Below are 20,411 nucleotides of genomic sequence, written 5' to 3' on the forward strand. Positions count from 1 at the left end.
TGATGAATGTTCTTATTACTCTCCCCTTCACAATTAACAGTACAGCTGAGAGAACAATCACCATTCATGAGCCCTCTCCATGGGGATGTGTTAATTCTATGCATGTTAGATGTGTTCAGGAACCTGCATATTTTGTTAATAGCCCTTGATGGAAGTGGGAATGGGAGAATAATTATTTTCCAATGTCATGAGTTACAGGTACAGCAATAGTGTCCAGGTGATCTTAATGATAAGAATAACTTGTCATCATTTTTGTTTGGTTAATGACTTAATGATATAAAGAAGCCAATTTATCATCTATAATACTGATTTACCCCTTTTCCTTCTCAATTCTTTTTTTTTTCTTTTTTTTTTGAGATAGAGTCTCTCCCTGTCATCCAGGCTGGAGTGTGGTGGCGCAATCTCAGCTTACTGCAAGCTCTGCCTCCCAGGTTCACGCCATTCTCCTGCCTCAGCCTCCTGAGTAGCTGGGACTACAGGTGCCCACCACCACACCTGGCTAATTTTTTTGTATTTTTAGTAAAGACAGGGTTTCACTGTGTTAGTCAGGATGGTCTCGATCTCCTGACCTCGTGATCCGCCCGCTTCGGCCTCCCAAAGTGCTGGGATTACAGGTGTGATCCATCAAGCCTGGCCCCCACTTCCTCTTGATTCTAAATAATTCTGATTGTTGATTTTCCTGTCCACTCAACTTTGCCTACACGCATTTATGAATTCATCCTCAACCTTTATTGCATTACTATTTACAGTGTTGGTGCTTAGTCAGTATTGGGTATACAAAGGAGAATATGACATGTCCTGTGCCCTAAACATAGGTATTCTGGAGAAACAGGAAGAGCCCAGGGTGATTTCTGCATTTTTCCTGTGAAGATGAAGTGACATGATGGATAAAATGCATCCAGCACTGGGTCTGCTCTGGGTAACTTATTATTTCTAAGTCTCCAGTCTTCTTCTAGATTCTTACCTCCCTCCATGCTTAACTTTTTAAAAATGTTAAACTACAATCTTTTCTCATTCCCTGTTCTACACTGCACACATGGTCACCCTCTCATCCAGGTCTCTCTGATACTGTAAGTTTTGTAGTCGATTCCAAATAATAATTTTAGTATCATGTATCTGCTGAACACAATTCTTTCCATTAGTACTTTCAAAGTCCACCACTTCAATATAATCTTTTCAGACTTTACCAGTCAACCTACCGTCTCTCTCTTCTATTTCCTTCTTTTCTGAGGCATGTATGTGAGCAGTGTCTGTATCGAACTCATTTCTCTACCACCAGTGCTTGCCACAGAGTACAGATGTGCTCTCATTCTGCCTCTCTTATCCCCCCCTCCCTTGAAGGCCAAATGCCTTTTTTTCTACAAATGTCATAAAAAAGCTGAATCTAAGGATCTAAGATGATGTATCAGTCAGGAGTACTGAATAAAGCAGAAAATAAAAATGAGATAGAATAGACAAGAAATATGTGGAATTGGAGGCATCTTGTTGAGGGCTCTGGCTCTGAACTTGGAACACGGTTTATGTACCACCTCCAGAGATTACTTTCTTTGTAATCTTCGGCAAATTGCATCAGCCTCTGTTTCTTCATTTGAAAATAAAGACAATAGGAGTTCCTAATGTATGAGGTTGTTGTAAGGGTTAACTATAATAATGCATGAAAGCACTTAGCTCAATGTCTGACCCATAACAAGTGTTGAATAAAAGAATATTATTGTTATTATCATCACAATTATGAGGTTACATATTCATGTAACACAGAATAAATTACGCAAGCAAAAATCTGAATTTAGAATTTCTTCCACTCTAATGAAGAGAAATCCTTTATATTATAGTGTTTTCAGACAAAGATATATTTTTCCTCTTTTTTTCTAGAAAACCATCTTTTAATATGAAACCACGCTTTCAGTACAGAATAAACTTTAAAAGAAAAACTGTCTTTTCCATAAATTATCCTCACCCAGATATCAGAGCATCATAATTATTTCCTGACATAGAGGTATATTTGAGTATAAATTTCCTATTAATAAACATGAGATGACTACTTTATTTATTTGCAAGTCTGATTGATCCTTGGAAGGTAAGAGGTCACAATAAGCTTTCTCATCATCAGAGGGCCATGATCCCGTTCAGGCAGCTCAGAAGCAATTTATAAAACACAGCATTTCCCATATTCAAACAATTATTTGGCATTCATAATGTTTTTGCATTTTAAAGAAACCCTGTGTCTCAGCTATTTTGATATTGTTTATCCCTACTCCTTAAAAAAGCAGCTTTAAGATCAGCAGCTGATATTGGAAGATAATTCAGAAAAACGTAGTCTTAGCTGAGGTTAAGTCCCTTTGTAAGCATGCTACCTTAAGTTCTCAAATGTCTAGTGGATAGGAGGCTTAACTGTTTCTTAGTAGAATTGCAGAAAGATAAGGAAAATAGCACAATATTTCCACCCAATGAAAAGTACAGCTATTTTGCTCAGGAAAAGTTATATTTTGAATTGGGGACAACAGACCTGAGTCCATAAAGGACGGTGCCATCAGGATGCAGGCGGATCATGCGGTTCTTAACAGTCACTCCGTGCACAAATGACTTCTTATCGTTCAGGAAATAGGTATCAGGCACCCAGAGCTGGTCTGCCACTCTGTTGTCCAGAGTCAAGTTTAAAGGTATTACATTATAGGATAGCCTCTTATCTCTCCAGGCTTGTTGAAAGTACATTGTCAAGGTATAATCCTGTGAATGTGAGAAAAAAAAAACATGGTTAGTTTACACCCAGACAGATCTGGGGGATAAGCAAACATCTCAGTATTAATAAGAAAATAAATTTATTTTTAATTTACTTTTTTTTTTTGAGATAGGGTCTCACTCTGTCACCCAGGCTGGAGTGCACTGGCACAATCTCAGCTCAATGCAGCCTCCCTCTCCCAGGTTCAAGCAATTCTCCTGCCTCAGCCTCCCAAGTGGCTGAGATTACAGGCATCTGCCATCACACCCAGCTATTTTTTTGTATTTTTAGTAGAGACGGGGTTTCACCATGTTGGACAGGCTGGTCTCGAACTCTTGACCTCAGGTGATCTGGCCACCCCAGCCTCCCAAAGTGCTGGAATACAGGCATGAGCCACCACATCCAGCCAAGAAAACAAATTTATATATGTATACGTGTGTGTGTGTATATATATATATACGTATATATGGTCACAAAGTACAAACATATACTATTCACATATACGGGCAAATACTAATTTATTAAACCCATTCTCACTCAGTACCTGGCATGGGCCAGGCACAGTGGTGGGCACTATGAATACAGAAGTGAAGAGAATATATTCACATTAAATTTATGAAATATTTCTGAGGAAGAAAGATATTAAGGAATAATTACCTAATGATTAATTTGTGCTTCCCAAAGTGGAGTATGGAGGACTCTTTTAGGTGAGATATAAACACAATTTTAAAAATAGTTATGTATTTGTTTCTATGTGTCTTAAAAAAATTAACTAGCACATCCAAATCTAAGAATTCATCAATTCATTCTTCCATTCATTCATTCATTAAATATATAATTTGTATCCAGTATTTGACAGGAACCATTGAGGTGCTGAGATGAAGGTGGTAAACAAGACAGATTACATGCCTGCTCTGAGGAAATTTAAAAACAAAGCATAGATAAATCAACAGAATCATGTAAAATAATGCTACAATTTATGAAGCACATAAATCAAGGTGCGAAATATCTAACTGGAATGGTGATGAAAAGCTTGTCTTGGGAGTTGGCATTGTGCAGAGAGCAGAGAAGGAGCCCAAACCACTGGCTCTTGGGAAAAGAACATGCTGAGCAGAGGGGAATCTGTAGAGGTCCTAAGATAAATAGACAGGCTAGACATGTTTGAAGAATCAGTAAGACCTGCTCGTTTGAGCCAGTGATACATAGAGAGAGTAGAAACACAGCAGTCAAGAAAATTAGCCCCATGAAATTTTAGAAGGGTATGCATATTTAAAATAGATTGTTACAAAGTGGCTAACTTATTATAGTAGTAATTGTAAGAGTTTGTAAATGAGAATCCTAATCAGTCTAGTCTAATCAAGGTGGGTTTTCCAGAAAAGGTGACATGTACACTGAGGCTAATGTAAGCTTCTCAGCTATCTAAACAATATTAATTCAGTCAGTTTATCATGAGAATTTTAATCCCAGCCTTATGGACAAGTAGGCTGGGCTGTAACTTTTAGAAACAGTGGGCTGGCTCCTGTAATGTGAGCAGTGCTCTTGGGGTCCCAATTCTACCATTTCTCAATTCTGTTTCTAGGACGTAAATATACATAACTTCTTTTAGTTTCAGTTCCATTAAATATAAATGGGGCTTTTAATACATGCCTGATCTAATCAGAACGTTATTATGAAAATTAAATGTACAACTCAAATGCAATTTGTAAACTATAAAAAGCTATATACTATGAATGAAGCATTTATAAGTGACATATTTTATCCATTAGAAGCCTATGGGTACAATGTAATTGCTCTCTGACCCTCATCTGAATGACTAAGTGAAGGTCCAAATATTCATTTGAAAAGCATAATTACAATTCTATTTTAAAACCAGTTCACAATGCCCTACTTGAGGGTTTTTTAAAAACTAGAATCATGTATTAATTATCTCTGCAACCTGAGAGGCTAGAGCAGTGCCCAGGGCTCAAATAACAAATGGATGAAAGAATATATGTCCAGTAAGCGATGCCTAGTAGATTTCTGCACAAATCTGCATAATTTTGTGTATAAGACACGTACTTAAATTTTGGTAAAATCTTGCATTTTTCTAACCTTTGTTGAGATTTATACATCTTAATTCGGTTATATCATTTTAAAATACGACTCATATTATCTGCTCTAACACTGAACAGTTTTCATAGGAACAACGTAACTCGTAAAAAATATTTAAATATTTTCTATGGCTTAGAAAACACACACATTTTGACCTCACTCAGAAATCAGTGTAGGACCTTCTAATTTTACAATCAAATTTCTATCCTAACAAAAGACATATTAATATCCTAAATGTGTATCAAATAGTTGTCGGTGAAATTCGCTTTAGTGGATTACTCTGGTTAGCATTCTGGGCTGTTCTGCAGCACTCTGCTTTAGTGAAGAATTAGTTTGAGGATCTCTAGAGGAGCATGTTAATTTATAATAAAAGCAAGATGAAGATTCATGAATTATATAACTAGAAAACAGAAAAACGATCAGATATATATTTTTGTGTGTGCCTATGTTACAAATAACCTAAAAACAAGACATAAAAAATAAAACATGCAATTAATATTGTGCTGGAAAGAACGCATTTAGTGATTTCCAATTCTTGAAATGGAAAATTTGACTATTATCTCTACAAGAAGAGAAAGCTACTTACACTTCTTTCATAAGCCCTCTTGAGAGTTAGGAGAAATAATACTGTTTGGAAGGTGCTGAAGTTTATCAATCAGCTGAGATGTGTTTGGACACAGGAAATTATCTTATCTTTTGGACTAAATAAATGTTAAGATTGTGAGACCCTGCATTACATGCTAATTTCTGTTATTTGTCAGCAAGGCAGTGCCTGCTAAAAAATGCTCCCAGACAGGCCGTGGTGATTCTGCAAACTGTCACATCAATTTTGATTTCATTTATTTTCAAATACACATCATGACACTGTCAAGAAAGGAAGAAGCTCCTGATTCTAACTCAGTGTTAGTGCACATAAAAAGAAAGCATGGTCCTGTCTTCTACCCTTTCCACTAGGCTCCTATCCACCTGAGATAAACCCTTTGCACTTTAATATTGCAAGGCTATCCTTCACATCTGACAACTCCACCTTTGGGAACTTGTCTCAGAGTTGGTTTATTCAAACTGAGAAACTCCAAATAAACCACTTCTGGGTGCTCCTTGATCCACGTCATCACCACCCGAGAAGGATTTACGTAATTAAAACTAAAGCCAATTGATTTGCAATACCAAACAAGATAAAGTAAACCCATTGCGGGTTATTTCTTCCACGAATTACAACTAAAAATTCTGGAAGAAATAAAACCGCAACTACCTGTTGACTATGCAAAGTAGAAAGACTGAGGAAATAATCAAAATGTGAGAAATACTACTATAAGAGTGAGTTTCTTGATTTTTCTTCTTCCTCTTGTACTCCTTAAAGTAGCATGCATGTACACACACACACACACAAACACACACACACACACACACCTGCAGCCAAAAGTATAAAGACCTCAGTAAACAGAGAGATGTTTCTGGACTCACAAAGTGAATATTGTTAAGATGTTGATACTCCCTAAATCGGTCTACAGATGAAATGCTATCTCATTTCATCTCAAATGTTATTCACTTCATTTCAAATCCTATCAGGATTTTTTTTGTAGATGTTGACAAGGTGATTCCAAAAATTTACACACACACACACACACACACACACACACACACACATATATATATAATATGTATATAGGAAAGAGAATAGCCAAAACAATTTTGAAAGAGAAAAACAATGTTGGAAAACTCACACAATCTGATATCAGGACTTACTATACTGATTTAAATACTTACTAATACTACCACAGTGTGGTAGTATTGATAGAAACATAGGGTCCAAAACAGAAGAGTCTAAAAATAAACCCATGCACCAACATGTTCAATTGATTTCTGACAAAGGTACAAAGACAGTAGACTGGAGAAAGCATAATCTCATTATATAAAAAATGGTTTGGATCAAATGGAACATCCATATACAAGTAGATAAATGGATACGTAGATTAAAAAATTTGACCCATACTTCATATTGTATATAAAATTTAATTCCAGATGTGTCATCGACTTAAGTGTAAAGTGTAATACTATAAAACCTTAAGAGAAAAACAGAAGAAATTCTCTGACTTTGGCTTCAGCAAAGACTTCTTAGATACAAAACTAAAAGTATAAGCAATAAAACAAAAAAAAATGATAAATTGGACCTCAACAGAATTTAAAAGTTTTTTTTCTTTAGGAATGACACTATTAAGGGAGGGAAAATATAAACTACAGACTGGAAGAACATATTTGCAAATCACGTATCTGACAAACAACTTATATCCATAAATATTAGCATATAATAATTCTCAAAATTCAAACAATCCAACAAAGATAAGCAAAAGATGTGAACAGACACTTAACCAAAGATACAAATATAGCAAATAAGTTTATAAAATGATGCTCAACATCACTAGTCATTATGGAAAACAAATTAAAAAACACAATGAGATCCTACCACACACTCATTAAAAAAGTGCAAATAAAAACATCAAAAAACAACTGACAATTCCGAGTGCTGGTGAGAAGGTACGCCCAAAATCTCATACATTGCAAGTGGAAATACAAAACTGTCAGCCATGTGGGAAGCAGTTTGACAATTTATTATAATGTTAAACATACATTTGACACAGAAACTAGCAATCCCACTCCTTTGTGCAATTGTTTACAGCAGTTTCATTTTAATTGCCAGAAGTGGAAGCCATCTGAATGCTCTTCAGTAGATATAGGGATAGACAAATTGGAATGCATCCCTGAAACAGAATACTACTCAGCAATAAAAAGGAACCAACTTATTGATATAAGCAATATCATTAATGGTTTTCAAATACAGAAAGCTAAGTGAAAGAAGCCAGATTCAAAAGGATACATATTGTATCATTCCATTTGTATGACATGAAAAAGGTGAAACTATAGGGATGAAGAACAGATGAACGGTCCCTTGGGATTCAAGATGGGGGAGCAGTTGACCTCAAAGGGCAAGAATGAGAGAATGATTTTGGGTAATAGAACTGTTCTGCTTCTTAATAGCAGTGGTGGTGTTAGGATTTTAGGGATTTGTCAAAACTCAGAACTGTATACCAAAGCGAGTGCATTTTTCTGTATGCAAATAAAAAATAAATGTTTCAATTGCTTTCACAAAAGCATAGTCTCTGGGGTCAGACACACCTAGGTCCACATCCCAGTACATTTACGTTCCTCTGATGTGACCTTGAGGGAATCCTTTCAAATCTCTGAGCCTGTTTCCAAGTCACAAGAACAACTATAGCTAATTAACATAGGAACTGGGGGAAACAAAAGCTGTCTGACATCTGGAGGGAAAAAAAAAAGGTAGAGTTATGCTACAAATTAAGTCTCCTTCATGAATACACAGGGACATAGGGCTCCACCAGTACAGGCTGACAGGGCCACCCTAAATGGTTATAGGCTCTCAATTCCCAAATTGTACAACAATGCACTTAGAGTAGGTGGTTTCAAAGGCCATTTCTAGGGATGAAATAATTCCATTCTAGAAAATCCTCTGCTGACCTTATATTCAAACTCATGTTGTCACTTAAAAATCTTCTATATGTCTAAACACTTTTTGTTTTTGCTTTTATTGTCTTTATACTTTGTTTTTCTATTGCCAAGATTTAAACTTTTCTTGTCTCTCTGGCTCAGTGTCTAAAAAATACATACTGTAAAACATGTGTTTGTTTTTTTAACTTTTTTAAGTTTATTGTTTTGTAAAGTGCCTATTCATCCTCGTTGAACATTTTTTTATTTGGACATTTACTTCTTGTTATAGGATATTTGAATATACACACACATACATATATATCATGTTATTGTCTTTTACACTCCTTTTAACTTTATAGTTTGAAACAAAAACTAGTACAGAGTTTCTGCATAGTTTTTACATAGCTTTCTCTAAGACTAACATTTTGCAAAGCCATAAAGTAATATAAAACCAGGAAATTGACATATATAATAATATTAACTACAGACCTTATTAGACTATCTCTCATATCAATATTGCCCTTTTTCTGTTCAAGGATCCAACCCAAGAACCACCTTACACTTAATACTTATGCTTCTTAACCTTCAACCTGTGACAGTTCCTCAATGTTTCCATGTCTTTGATGAGGTTAACACTTTTGAAGAGTAGCAGTCAGTTCTTTTTGTTGTTGTTGAACGTCTTTCAGTTTGGATTTGTTGATGTGTGCTTATGATTAGATTGAGATTATATGGTTTGGGTCAGTGTATCACCTAAGCAATATTGTATCCATCATATAAAGTGTACATATAAAGTGTACATAATGTCAAAATAACATTCTGGAAAATTCCTGGCCATCTTAATCTTGAATAGTTGGTTAAGGTGGCATCTGCTGGGTTTCTGCACTATGAACCACTATTATCCTTTGTAATAAACAAATATCTTTGGTAGATATTTTAGGCTTATGGAAAGTAATAACATATTTACGCTGATATCTATAATCACTGCATTTTTGTGGGGTATTTTTGCATGCTTTCTAAATTTCTCTTCACTCATCTAAACCTGAATCAACATATTCATTCAATGACAATTTTTAAGTACTAATAAGACAAACCAAAAAAAAGGAAACACCAACATTAGCCATTGAAAGAGTTTTATCATTAGAATGTGAGAAGTATCTCCTTGAGAATCACTTTCCATTTACCCTCATTTTCCAGGCCAGTGGCATTGTTCTGGCCACTTGGAGCTATAGAACTTCATTCTGGATGTGTGGTGCAGCGTCTTCCCCCGTCTCAAGCCTGCAGGTTGCATGTGAGTGGCCTCTATCCCCACCTGGACCTGAATGACTATTCAACCATGAGCTTCGGCCCTCCCCTTCCCCTTCATTTATCTTCATTTATATGGTTTCCAATATGCATTTTTTCTGTAGAGACTTCAGCATTTATTATCTATGGAGTTTTTCCTCTTTTCTTTTAAAGTATGGCTGTGTATATGGGGAAACTGTCAATATAATTATGTCTTTTTCCCTACCATTTCTCTATTTGACAATAGGATAGCAGGGTAAGGGGTTGGTTTCACATGTATTTGGTCTGTCATTTAAAGACATAAAGACAACTAACAGCTTATTTTTTAATGATCAGAATTTAAAGTTTATTTTCATCAGTGATAAGGTGTGGTTTGTTTAATTTGCTTTGTCCATTAGAACTACACTTTCTAAGTTTTGAAAATTACCATTACTGAACTAAAATCTTGAGCTTTGGTGATTAAACTTGCTTGTTGAGTTCTTCTAGATAACATCTTTGTCTCCAAAATTAGATGATTTCAGAGAAATCACTCTCTCTACTATCAGGCTTTTGTAATTTTAAAAGACAAAATATTTAACTTCATCTTAATTACCGCTTGTTGAAAGAACAACTGTGTCTAATATACCATCATTTGTTATTTTCCTTCACTTACGCTATATCGAAGTTGAGGTTTTGAGCTAAGAATCTGACCTTCTGTCTTTCATAAGACAAGGCTAATGTTTTTAAGGTAGTAAAAATCTGTGATTTAGAAACTATGAGAGCAAGTGTTATTTAATTTAAATTTAATATATGTTTCATGTGAATAAAACTCCACAATTGTTCAGCATAGCATATTTGTAGCTTTTACTATCATTCTGGGTAGAACATTTTAACTTTAGGCATTTTAGAAAAGTATTTCAGTTTTTTTGTCGGTATTTCCATTTTTCAAATATATGACACAACAGGACTAATTTCCAAAGATTAGAATACTAAACTATTTTCACAATTAAAAACTTATTTTTTTCCACTTCATGGGAGAAAATACATCTGATATGTAAATTATTACCTGAATAATACCAAAATGAGGCCTAAGTTATATAGTATGTACATTCTCAACATCATAGGCTGTGAGAGTAAAGATTACATCTTAGTTATGTGTATAAAGTCAATATTTCTGGTAAATGGTAGAAGCTACAATTGCCTCTTACGTGGTATAAATTTCCTGTTGGATACATGGGAATATGTACAGAGATTTCTAAAATGTGCATATTCCTTGCTCTGATATTTTCATTTGCATGCTTTGGAATATTTATAGAAAATAATTAAGCAGCAAGTTTTGACAGCTTTACTTTCAAATATTGTCACAAGTCTATTACATCTGTCTCCAATACAAACAATCTAGTTTAAGCCACTATTATTTACGAGTTACCATAATGCCATTGTTATTATCTCCTTGAGGCTAACCCTTGCTCCTACAGCGTAGTAGAAATATAAAGCAAATCATGTCTTTTCCTTGCTTAAGATGGTCTAAAAGCATTTTATTGCACTGAGAATAATATCCAAGCTTATTATGATGGCCTTTGAGGCCTGTATAACCTGGATTCTGCCTGCCTCCTTGATCTCACCACCTATTCCCTCTTCCTTTCCCTCAACTCCACTCACTAAGCCCATCCACATTGGCCTTTTCTCTGTTTGGCAAATACTTCAAGTTCCTTCAGACTTTACAAACTTCATCTTAACAACTGACTGAAAACCTAACTAACAGGCTATGTCCCCAAGCATGGTTGGTTCCTTCCTGGGACTCAGAGCTCGACTCAAAGCTCAAACCTCCTTGGTGGGGTTTTCCCTTCCTCTCAGTCCTAGCAATCCCTCATTTTTATAATGTTCACAGTACTTGCCATATTTTTTCAGTTAATAATATTCATTTATTTGTCTCCTCATGTATTTCCATGTCACCCAACTACAAGGTAAGTTCCACGAAAATAAGAAGCTTTCTTAGCTTATTCACTGATGTACCCCATGCCTAAAACAGAGCTTAGAACATAGTAGCAATAAAACCCCCCCAAATTATTAAAAGATATGAAAGCATGAATGAAAGACACCACATAGACCTTAATACCCCCAAAATACTTATTGTTATATTAGCAATAAAATAAAAATTAGTAAAAACCTAACAGTTCATCAATATAAAATTGTGTGTATGAAACATAGTACAAATATATAATAAAATACATACAGGCATAAGTATAATATTATAAAAATATTTATGACATGAATAGATGTTATTACTATATTACTAACACATATTATTAGATCTTATCTTTTTGAGAAGACTACAAAACAATACGCACAATATGACCCAATTTGGGAAACATACATATAGATTGAGAAAACGTGTCTAAAAATATTTCTAATATTAATAGTATATCTGTGTGATATGTCAAGTGATTTTCAATTATTTTTGTTAATCTGTGTTTTGTTAGGTGTATCATTTCTATAACAAGACTAAACAAATAATTACTTGTTGAGTTAAATTATAAAACTAGTATCTAATATTACAAATATGTCTTCACGCATATTTCAGAGGTTGGTATGAAGAGAAAGAAAATTTACTCATAGTCACAAATAAATGAGAAGTCTCTACCTTTAGGCTTGTTATTAACAAAGCATAAATGTCTTTTATATTGAAAAGGAGTTCATTTACAATCACACAAAAAGTAAGAGCACTAATTGTTCCACCATTTTTCCTTTTCCAGGGAAGCAAACACTGAAGCCATCACTGATCAGTGAAATCACTACTATGTTTCCTCTTAAACACCACCACCACCAACAACAATAACAAAAAAGGCAACCTCAGAGTCTTCTGGCATTAACTTCGGTCTTCTTCACCTCACCTTCAGGAAATGTTATTTCATTTTTAAGGTAAAGACTTCATATCTGCTTCTTGTCTAATACTCAGAGGACACGTAAATATTATTCACACATACACATACACACGGAGCTGTTCACTTAAGTCTAATAGCACTCTGTACTGCAGTGGAAGTTCAAGTCAAAGGATTCTTCTGCAAAAGCTTTCAAAGAAACCCTATGGCCATGAAGTACAAGCTCCTTACAAAGCTCTTCACAATCTGTTCTACTCACTTCACCTTCCTTCATCTCTGTTTTCACATCCAAAGTGAACAATGTGAGATAGAAAGGATGATCCCTGTTTAAGAGTCTCAGACATCCTATGCATCTCTGACACCACACTTACCTTCAACCAATCACTTTCCTGATCTTTTGCTTGAATTAAACTTCCTATCTCTCTTGATACATCTTTTCTTTCCTTTTATTTTTTTTTTAATCATGGAGAATTGCTGCCCTTCTTTTCTGTCTATCCAAACCCTATCTATCTTTCAAACGTCCATGAGGATTCTTCCACTTCCCCTACACATCAGCATTCATCCTCTGAGCCTTCTAATGCATGTTCTGTGGTAAGCCAAACACTACTGAACTTAACGGTTATTTAGATGAGGGGAATAATCTCCCCAGCTAAACTACACAATATCCCCCACCTTATCCATGGGGGACATCTATCCAGACCCCCAGTGGATGTCTGAAGCCACAGATAGTGCAGAACTCTATGTATACTATGATTTTTCCTATGTAAACATACCCATGATAAGTTTAAATTATAAATCTGGCACAGTAAGGGATTAACAACAACAATAATAAAATAGAACAACTATAATAATATGCCAGAAGCTTTACTCTTGAGCTTTAGGGCTATCATTAAGTAAAATAAGGGTCACTTGAACACAAGCAATGTGATACTGTGACAACTGATCTGCTAACCAAGAATGCTACTGAGTGATGAACAGGCAGATGACACAGATAGCACGGAGCTTCTGGACAAAGGGATGATTCACTTTCTAGGGGTACACAGCAGGATGGCAAGAGATTTCATCAGACTACTCTGAACGGTACTCAATTTAAAATTTATGAATTATTTATTTCTATAATTTTCCATTTAATATTTTTGGACAGTGGTGGTTGACCACTGGTAACTGAAACTATGGAAATAGAAACCCGAGATAAAGGGAAACTACTGCACTATGCTCTTGAAGTCAGAAACCATGTCATCATTTCTTTGTTAAGTGATCCGGGCATCTTATCTTTAACATAGGTGACCCTTCATGAGTATTCGAATGTTCATGGATACACTAAAGTTTGTTCATGCTTCCTGCATGGGTTTTAAACGTTGATTCTAAAATCCTCTTTAGTAATCATTATTCGTGAATCCCCCAGGGAATTTGTTCGTTCCATCCACTGGCATTTGAGAGCTAGGTTTCACCTTTTCTCTTTCTTACCTGTTTCAAACACCCTCAGAGCTACTGGTGATCTCTCAGTATTTCGTAGCTGCTCCAATTCTACTAACCAAGGTCCCAGAGCTGGGAATAAGGATTTCTGAAGGTCATAGTTTATCTATCAAAAGCAAACGAAACTCAGAGAGCAATGCAAGTATTCCCACGAAGCTGTTTCCACACTCCTAGTTCTTTAAAATGCTCTATCTTCCATAACTGAGCCAACAAATTGCAGATCCAATTATAGGTCATGGTAATATTTCCTCATTCTCAACCTCCTAAACTAGAATGTAATAGAGTAAAACTCAGCTCCCCCTTAATAGAAGCCATCACGCCAGATGTTCAATTGCAGCACTTTGGAAGAAGCACATGGTAGCAGCCCTGACTAATTGCTAGAGACACATTCAGGACATGGAAGCTGCACCTAAGATCACCCATAAGGGAAATCCAAGTTCAGAAGTGACTAATTATTTTCTTGTATGTGAAACAAAAATGCACATGGTCCAGGCAATCAGTTTTTCCACTATGTTGCTTAGTTCATTTTGCATCTTATCATAGACCTACCTTCTTGGTGATAATGGGACTGGTTCTAAGGTTTGCTAAAATAATCCAGCCCTATAACTGGCTAGCTCTGACCCTTATCTTAATATGTAAAATTCCTAGCAGAGGACTCAGTTCACCTTGAGATAATCAACATTAAAAGTGTTCTTTGTATATATGATTTATTCGCTATCAATTTGTGCTTTCTATTGTCCTATAAATTTATCTCAAATTGCTTTAGAGTGTTTTATCTTCTAATTAGTCTGTACCCAATGTTAATACTTAACATTGTCCCTAGGTTCTTGCTTTTTGCATGCATTATTTCATTAATCATCACAATAGCACTATAACTTATATATTAGATTAACCACTTAACTAGCTGCTGTGAGACTTTTGGCATGCTACTTAACCTTCCTGAGACACCATGTTTCATAGAACAAGGGAGATCATAGTTCCTATGAGTAAATAAATTCGCCCAAAGAAAGTGATTAGTAGAATGCCTGGCTCAGATTAAATCTACAAATGTTTGTTATTATTATTAATCTCATTATTTCCATTTTCCAAGTGACACATCTGAGACACATAAAGGCAAGTGATAATTCCAATATCACTCAGTCAATAATTTCCTAAGACCTGGTTTGGTTATGGGATTTTCTGACCATTAGCCTATGTTCTTAGTACTATACCAAGCTGCCTCTGGAACACCCATCTTACTGCCAGTTTTGATTCTGACCCATCCTTCACCAACATTGATTCTATTACCCTCCACCTTCCCTCCAAAACACACACACACGCACACACACACACACGTGCACACACACACGTGCACACACACATACACAGTCATATACTAGAACTACTTGGGACATACATAAAATAAATTATTTCTCGGGTGGGGGTGGGGAGATGAATGTCAGTCCCTGAGAATGCTCTGTGATTTGAACACTGAAGTTGTGCAGACATACACATGCTCCTAAACACACACAATTTTACACAAAATGTAATTACATAAACTAACTTAGTGTTAAATTATTAAAACATCCCTAGTTTTGGCAGAGGGTGTACTTTAGCACTGAGGGCCCTAAAGTAATTAGAGGGATGTACAGTGCTACCTGTAATAATGTGCTCCTTCAGAAATAATTCAACTGGAGAGATATGTCCAACAAACTAAAACTTGCTCAGCTTAAATTCATACCATCAGGAAGACTCTTTTCAGCAGAATGGTGACAATTATTACTTAACACTTGGGTTGAACCATTAAAAATTAACATTTTTTTCAGTTAAAAAATGTGTGACTTTTACCAATTCCATGTGGTTCAACATGGACATAGTAGAGAATATAAGGGTAAAGTTATTAAGTTTATTTGACTATGATTAAGAATTTCAGATTCTAAATAATTAGCAACACTCACACAGCCTAATTTATCAAGTTATCAAGCCTAATTTTGAAAAATGAAAAGCTTATTATTTTTATATTGAGTTTTTTAGATGGCTCTGTAATTTGTGTTCAGAATAAGAGGGAAATTCAGATTATGCCCTAATGCTTAGAGGGTTTTCCAAATTCTTTATTAAACATTTTGCCTTGATATGATAAAGCAATGATAGCAAAGCTTTGTAGATTGTGTCCTTTTGAATGCAACCATCCCATAGAGAAACTTAGCAGATTTTTCTAAATAATACAATGATAGCCATTTATATAACTAACTTATTACAAAATGCTGAAGTTAGGCAGTAGGCCATGATCCAAGATGAGGAAAACATGTAAGTATGGTGGCAGGTTCCATGAATATAAAGCATTAAAGACAACAACATTGTACTTACCTCGAGGAGGAAAAAAAATACAATAACAAACTTCCTACCAAGAGCATAGGAACATCAATTGACAATTTCATTTGTTTCATGTGTAAGACACCAAGTGGGAGTAATTTTGATTAAAGGAAAAAGAACATTAGAATAAGGGTTTGATCTCACTTAGAAATCAAATTGAATTTTGCAGCTTGATTTGGTGGATTTTTAGAAAAAAAAATAACATCCTCTGCCTCTCTCCTGCTGCTCTTACCCAGATTGTATGAATACATTTTTATCATTAATAGAAAAATCCTATTGAATATCATCAGCCACTGTTAGACCCAACATCTCCAGCCATGTTAAAGGTGCTAAGTGGCACCCCAGTATTTCCTGACTTTTTAAGATGTAGAGTCAAGTAAAATTTGCTGTCTCCATTACAGACTAGAAAATGTGCTAAGGGCTGAATGGATCTTGGTCTAAGACAACCAGAACTCCTGCTTTCACCAAACATCAGTCTGGTAGAAGAGAAAAAGTATAAACAAGGAAACAAATATCAGAAAACAGAAAGGGTAGATAAAGAGGTAATCTCTGAGGAGGTGGATGTTTGACCAGAGAGGTGAATGTGTAGAAAAGCCCAGCCATGCAAAGCTATGAAGAAAGTTCCACGCCCAGGAAACAGCCAGTGCCAAGGCCCTAGAGCAGGGATGGATTGGGAAGAGACCAACTCTAAGCACCTAATAATGTATTTTTGGCGTACTGGCTTTTCCTTGTCAGAGCTTGGGGAAGATCTAAAGATTGGTCTATAGTTTTTGAGACGCAAACTTTCCAAAGATCATCAGCAGTCCTTTCATTCCTCCCTGTTATCTTGCAGATGAACTCAATTTTGCAATGACATTCATTTAGTCAGGATGTTTTGCTCAGTTCCCCTCAGAAATTGACTCACTACAAAATCCTAAATGGGTTTTCTCCCTTTCCTATGTTTCCCATTCTTTCTATGCCTCCATACAGTGCGGGGCCTAATTTTATGAACTAGAGAATTTTCTTTGTTACATTTTAATTTAAGAAAATGTCATAATTTAGCTTTTCTAATGCTTCAGAATCATTGTTATTTTCAGAAACACAACGTTGTATATATACAAGAGGTAACATGGCAATTTATTTTTTATTATTATCATTCTAGAAGAAACACATTTTCAGAAGAATAGGTGTCAATGTATTCTGCTATTCCCCTTTTGCTTTTTTGCTCTCTCTTAGAAGCATTTGGTGATTGTTGGGACATCATCCATTTTCAGGGAAACTCATAACTAAAAGGAAATTACATTATGTCAGATATAATACCAGAGTCTTTACCACATTTGTCTTTTTTTCTAACTACATTCAAAATAAATTGTTTCTAAATCTGCTCATAACTTCATGGTATAGTCAATTACATACTCCAAAATCCTTTTTGATCAGCAATTAATTTTATATCCCTAGGCCAATACTATAAAAGCAATCTCCTAGGGGTGCATCTAATTATAATGTCTCTGGGAGCTGGTTGTTCTAGACTAAATGTGATCACTGAAACTCATGTTGACTTCTCATATGCATTCAGAGAAGGCAAAATGTCAACACACCAGCTGGAGAGAGGGAGAGGATGCAATGAAAAGAATAGTTAATTGGCAAGTTGGAGGGATGCTTGAGGACTACCTCCACCAATTAATACCTGATGGTTTTAGAGAGAAATAGCTTAATATCTCTACGTTTCATGTTTTGCTTCTGTGAAACAGAATTACTACTACCTCCGTAACATGTCCCAAGATACACAATTAGACATGACATGTGAACTTTGCCCCAAGGCACACAATTACATATGATATGTGAAAGTCTAAGTCTATATGTGGGAAGACAGTGTGGCCTAATGTTATTCCTCACTTTATTATTATTATTCCTCACCTTATAGTTGAAACCCAAGACAAGATGACTTCACTAGTGAATTCTGCCAAACATTTATAAAATAATTAGAATCAATCCTCTCCAATCTCATCCAAAAAAAATATGGAACACCTTCCAAACTCATTTTATGTGGCCAGCATTACACTAATCTCAAAGTCAAAGACACTATGGGTAAAGAAAACTAGAGACCAATATTGAATATTGATGCAAAAATCCTCAACTAAATACTAGCAAACTGAGCTCAATAGCACATGAGAAGGAATATACATCATAACAAGTAGAATTTATTCCTGGAATGCAAAGATGGTTCAACATATGAAAATTAATCAATGTAATACACCACATTAACAAAATTAAAAAATCATATGACCATTTCAACTAATACAGAAAAAGCATTTACAAAATTTAGCATCTTTCATTATGAAAATCCTCAACAAACTAAAAAGGAAACTACTTCAACATAATAAAGACCATATACAAAATGTCCATAGCTAATATCATACTCCATAGTGGAAGACTGAAAGTTTTTCTTCTGAGATCAGAACAAGACAAAGATGTCCACTTTCACCACTTCTATTTAGCACAGCCCTAGAAAGTCTAGCCAGAGCAAACAGGAATGAAAAGACATCCTAATTGGAAAGGAAAAAGTAAAATAATCTCTGCTTGCAGATAACATAATCCGATATGTAGAAAATCCTAAATATTCCACAAAAAACTGTTAGAATTATTAAATGAATTTGGCCAAGTTGCAGAACATAAAATCAACATTCAAAAATCAGTTGCATTTCTATACACTAACAAGGAGAAATACAAAAAAAGAAATTAAGAAAACAACTTCATTTACAATAGTATTAAAAAGAATAAAATACTTAGAAATAGACTTAACCAAGGTAACAAAAGATTTGTACTCTGCAAACTGTAATATGATGATAAAGAAATTAAAGACACAAATGAATGAAAATAAATACCACCTTCAAGGTTTGGAAGGCTTACTATTGTTAAGATGTCCATACTACCCACAGTAAACTATAGTTTTAATGCAATCCTTATCAAAATCTGAATAGCACTATGGTATTTATTTTCAAAATAGAAAACTGTAACCTAAAATTTATAGAAAACCCCAATATACCCCAAATAAACAAAATAATCTTGAAAAAGAACAAAGTTGGAAGTCTCACCCCTCCTGACTTCAAAACTTATTACTAAGCTATAGTAATCAAAACAGTGTGGTAGGGGCATAAACACAAATATATGGCCAATGGAATAGAATAGAAAGTCCAGAAATAAACCCTCAAATGTACAAATAAATGCTCTTAAGCAAGGGTGCCAAGACTACCAAATAAAGATGAGACAATGTCTTCAACAAATGGTATAGGGATAACTGGATAACTCTAGGCAAAAGAATGAAGTTGGGCTCTTATTTTATACTATATACAAAAATTAACCCAAAATGGATTAAAGGCCTGAATGTAAGACCTAAAGTTAAAAAACGCCTAGAAGAAAGTACACAGAAAAGTTTCATGACATTGGATTTTGCAGTAATTTCTTGGATATAACCAATAGCTTTAGCAACAACAGACAATGGGATTACATCAAATTTACAGGCATGCACGCCAAACGAAACAATCAGCAGAGCTAAAGGGTAACTTAAGGAATAGGAGAAAATACTTGCAAATCATATATCTGACAAGGTGTTAACATACAGGATATATTTTTAAAAACGCTTACAACTCATAACAAAGGAAAAAACAACCTGATTAAAAAATTGGCCAAGGATTTTAATACATTTCTCCAAAAGAAAATATATAAATGAACAACAAGCATATGTATATATCCTGAAAATCACTAATTATTATAAAAATGCAAATCAAAACTACAATGAGATATCTATCACTTCATATATATTATTGTAACTACTATAAACAAACAAACAAAAAGCAAAAAAAAAAAAAGAAGAGTAAGTGTTGATGAAGATGTGGAGAAACTGGAACCCTTATACTGTTGGTAGGAATGTAAAATGGTGCAGCTGCTTTGGAAAACAGTGTGGCTGTTCCTAGAAACATAAAAATAAAATTGCTACATGATCCAGCAAGCCAAGTTCTGGCTATATATATCCAAAATAATTGAAAGTAGGATCTCAAAGAGATAGTTGCATACCCATGTTCATAGCAGTATTAATCACAATAGTCAAGAGGTGGAAGCAACTCAAATATCCATCAGTGGATGACAGG

At 35.0% G+C, this 20,411-nt stretch overlaps 1 protein-coding gene across 3 annotated transcripts in view; it reads right to left on the minus strand.

The window, feature by feature from the left end:
• The window catches only part of GABRB2 (gamma-aminobutyric acid type A receptor subunit beta2), a 260,477-nt gene that overhangs the window by 169,250 nt on the left and 70,816 nt on the right, over positions 1–20,411 (minus strand). For all 3 annotated transcript variants that reach the window (XM_032158545.2, XM_032158546.2, XM_058440107.1), the window contains exon 5: positions 2,507–2,727. In XM_032158545.2, the coding sequence (XP_032014436.1) occupies positions 2,507–2,727 (221 nt within the window). The remainder of the gene's footprint in view (positions 1–2,506; positions 2,728–20,411) is intronic.

Source organism: Hylobates moloch, unplaced genomic scaffold (assembly GCF_009828535.3).
Source record: "Hylobates moloch isolate HMO894 unplaced genomic scaffold, HMol_V3 SCAFFOLD_6, whole genome shotgun sequence".
NCBI classification, from domain to species: domain Eukaryota; kingdom Metazoa; phylum Chordata; class Mammalia; order Primates; family Hylobatidae; genus Hylobates; species Hylobates moloch.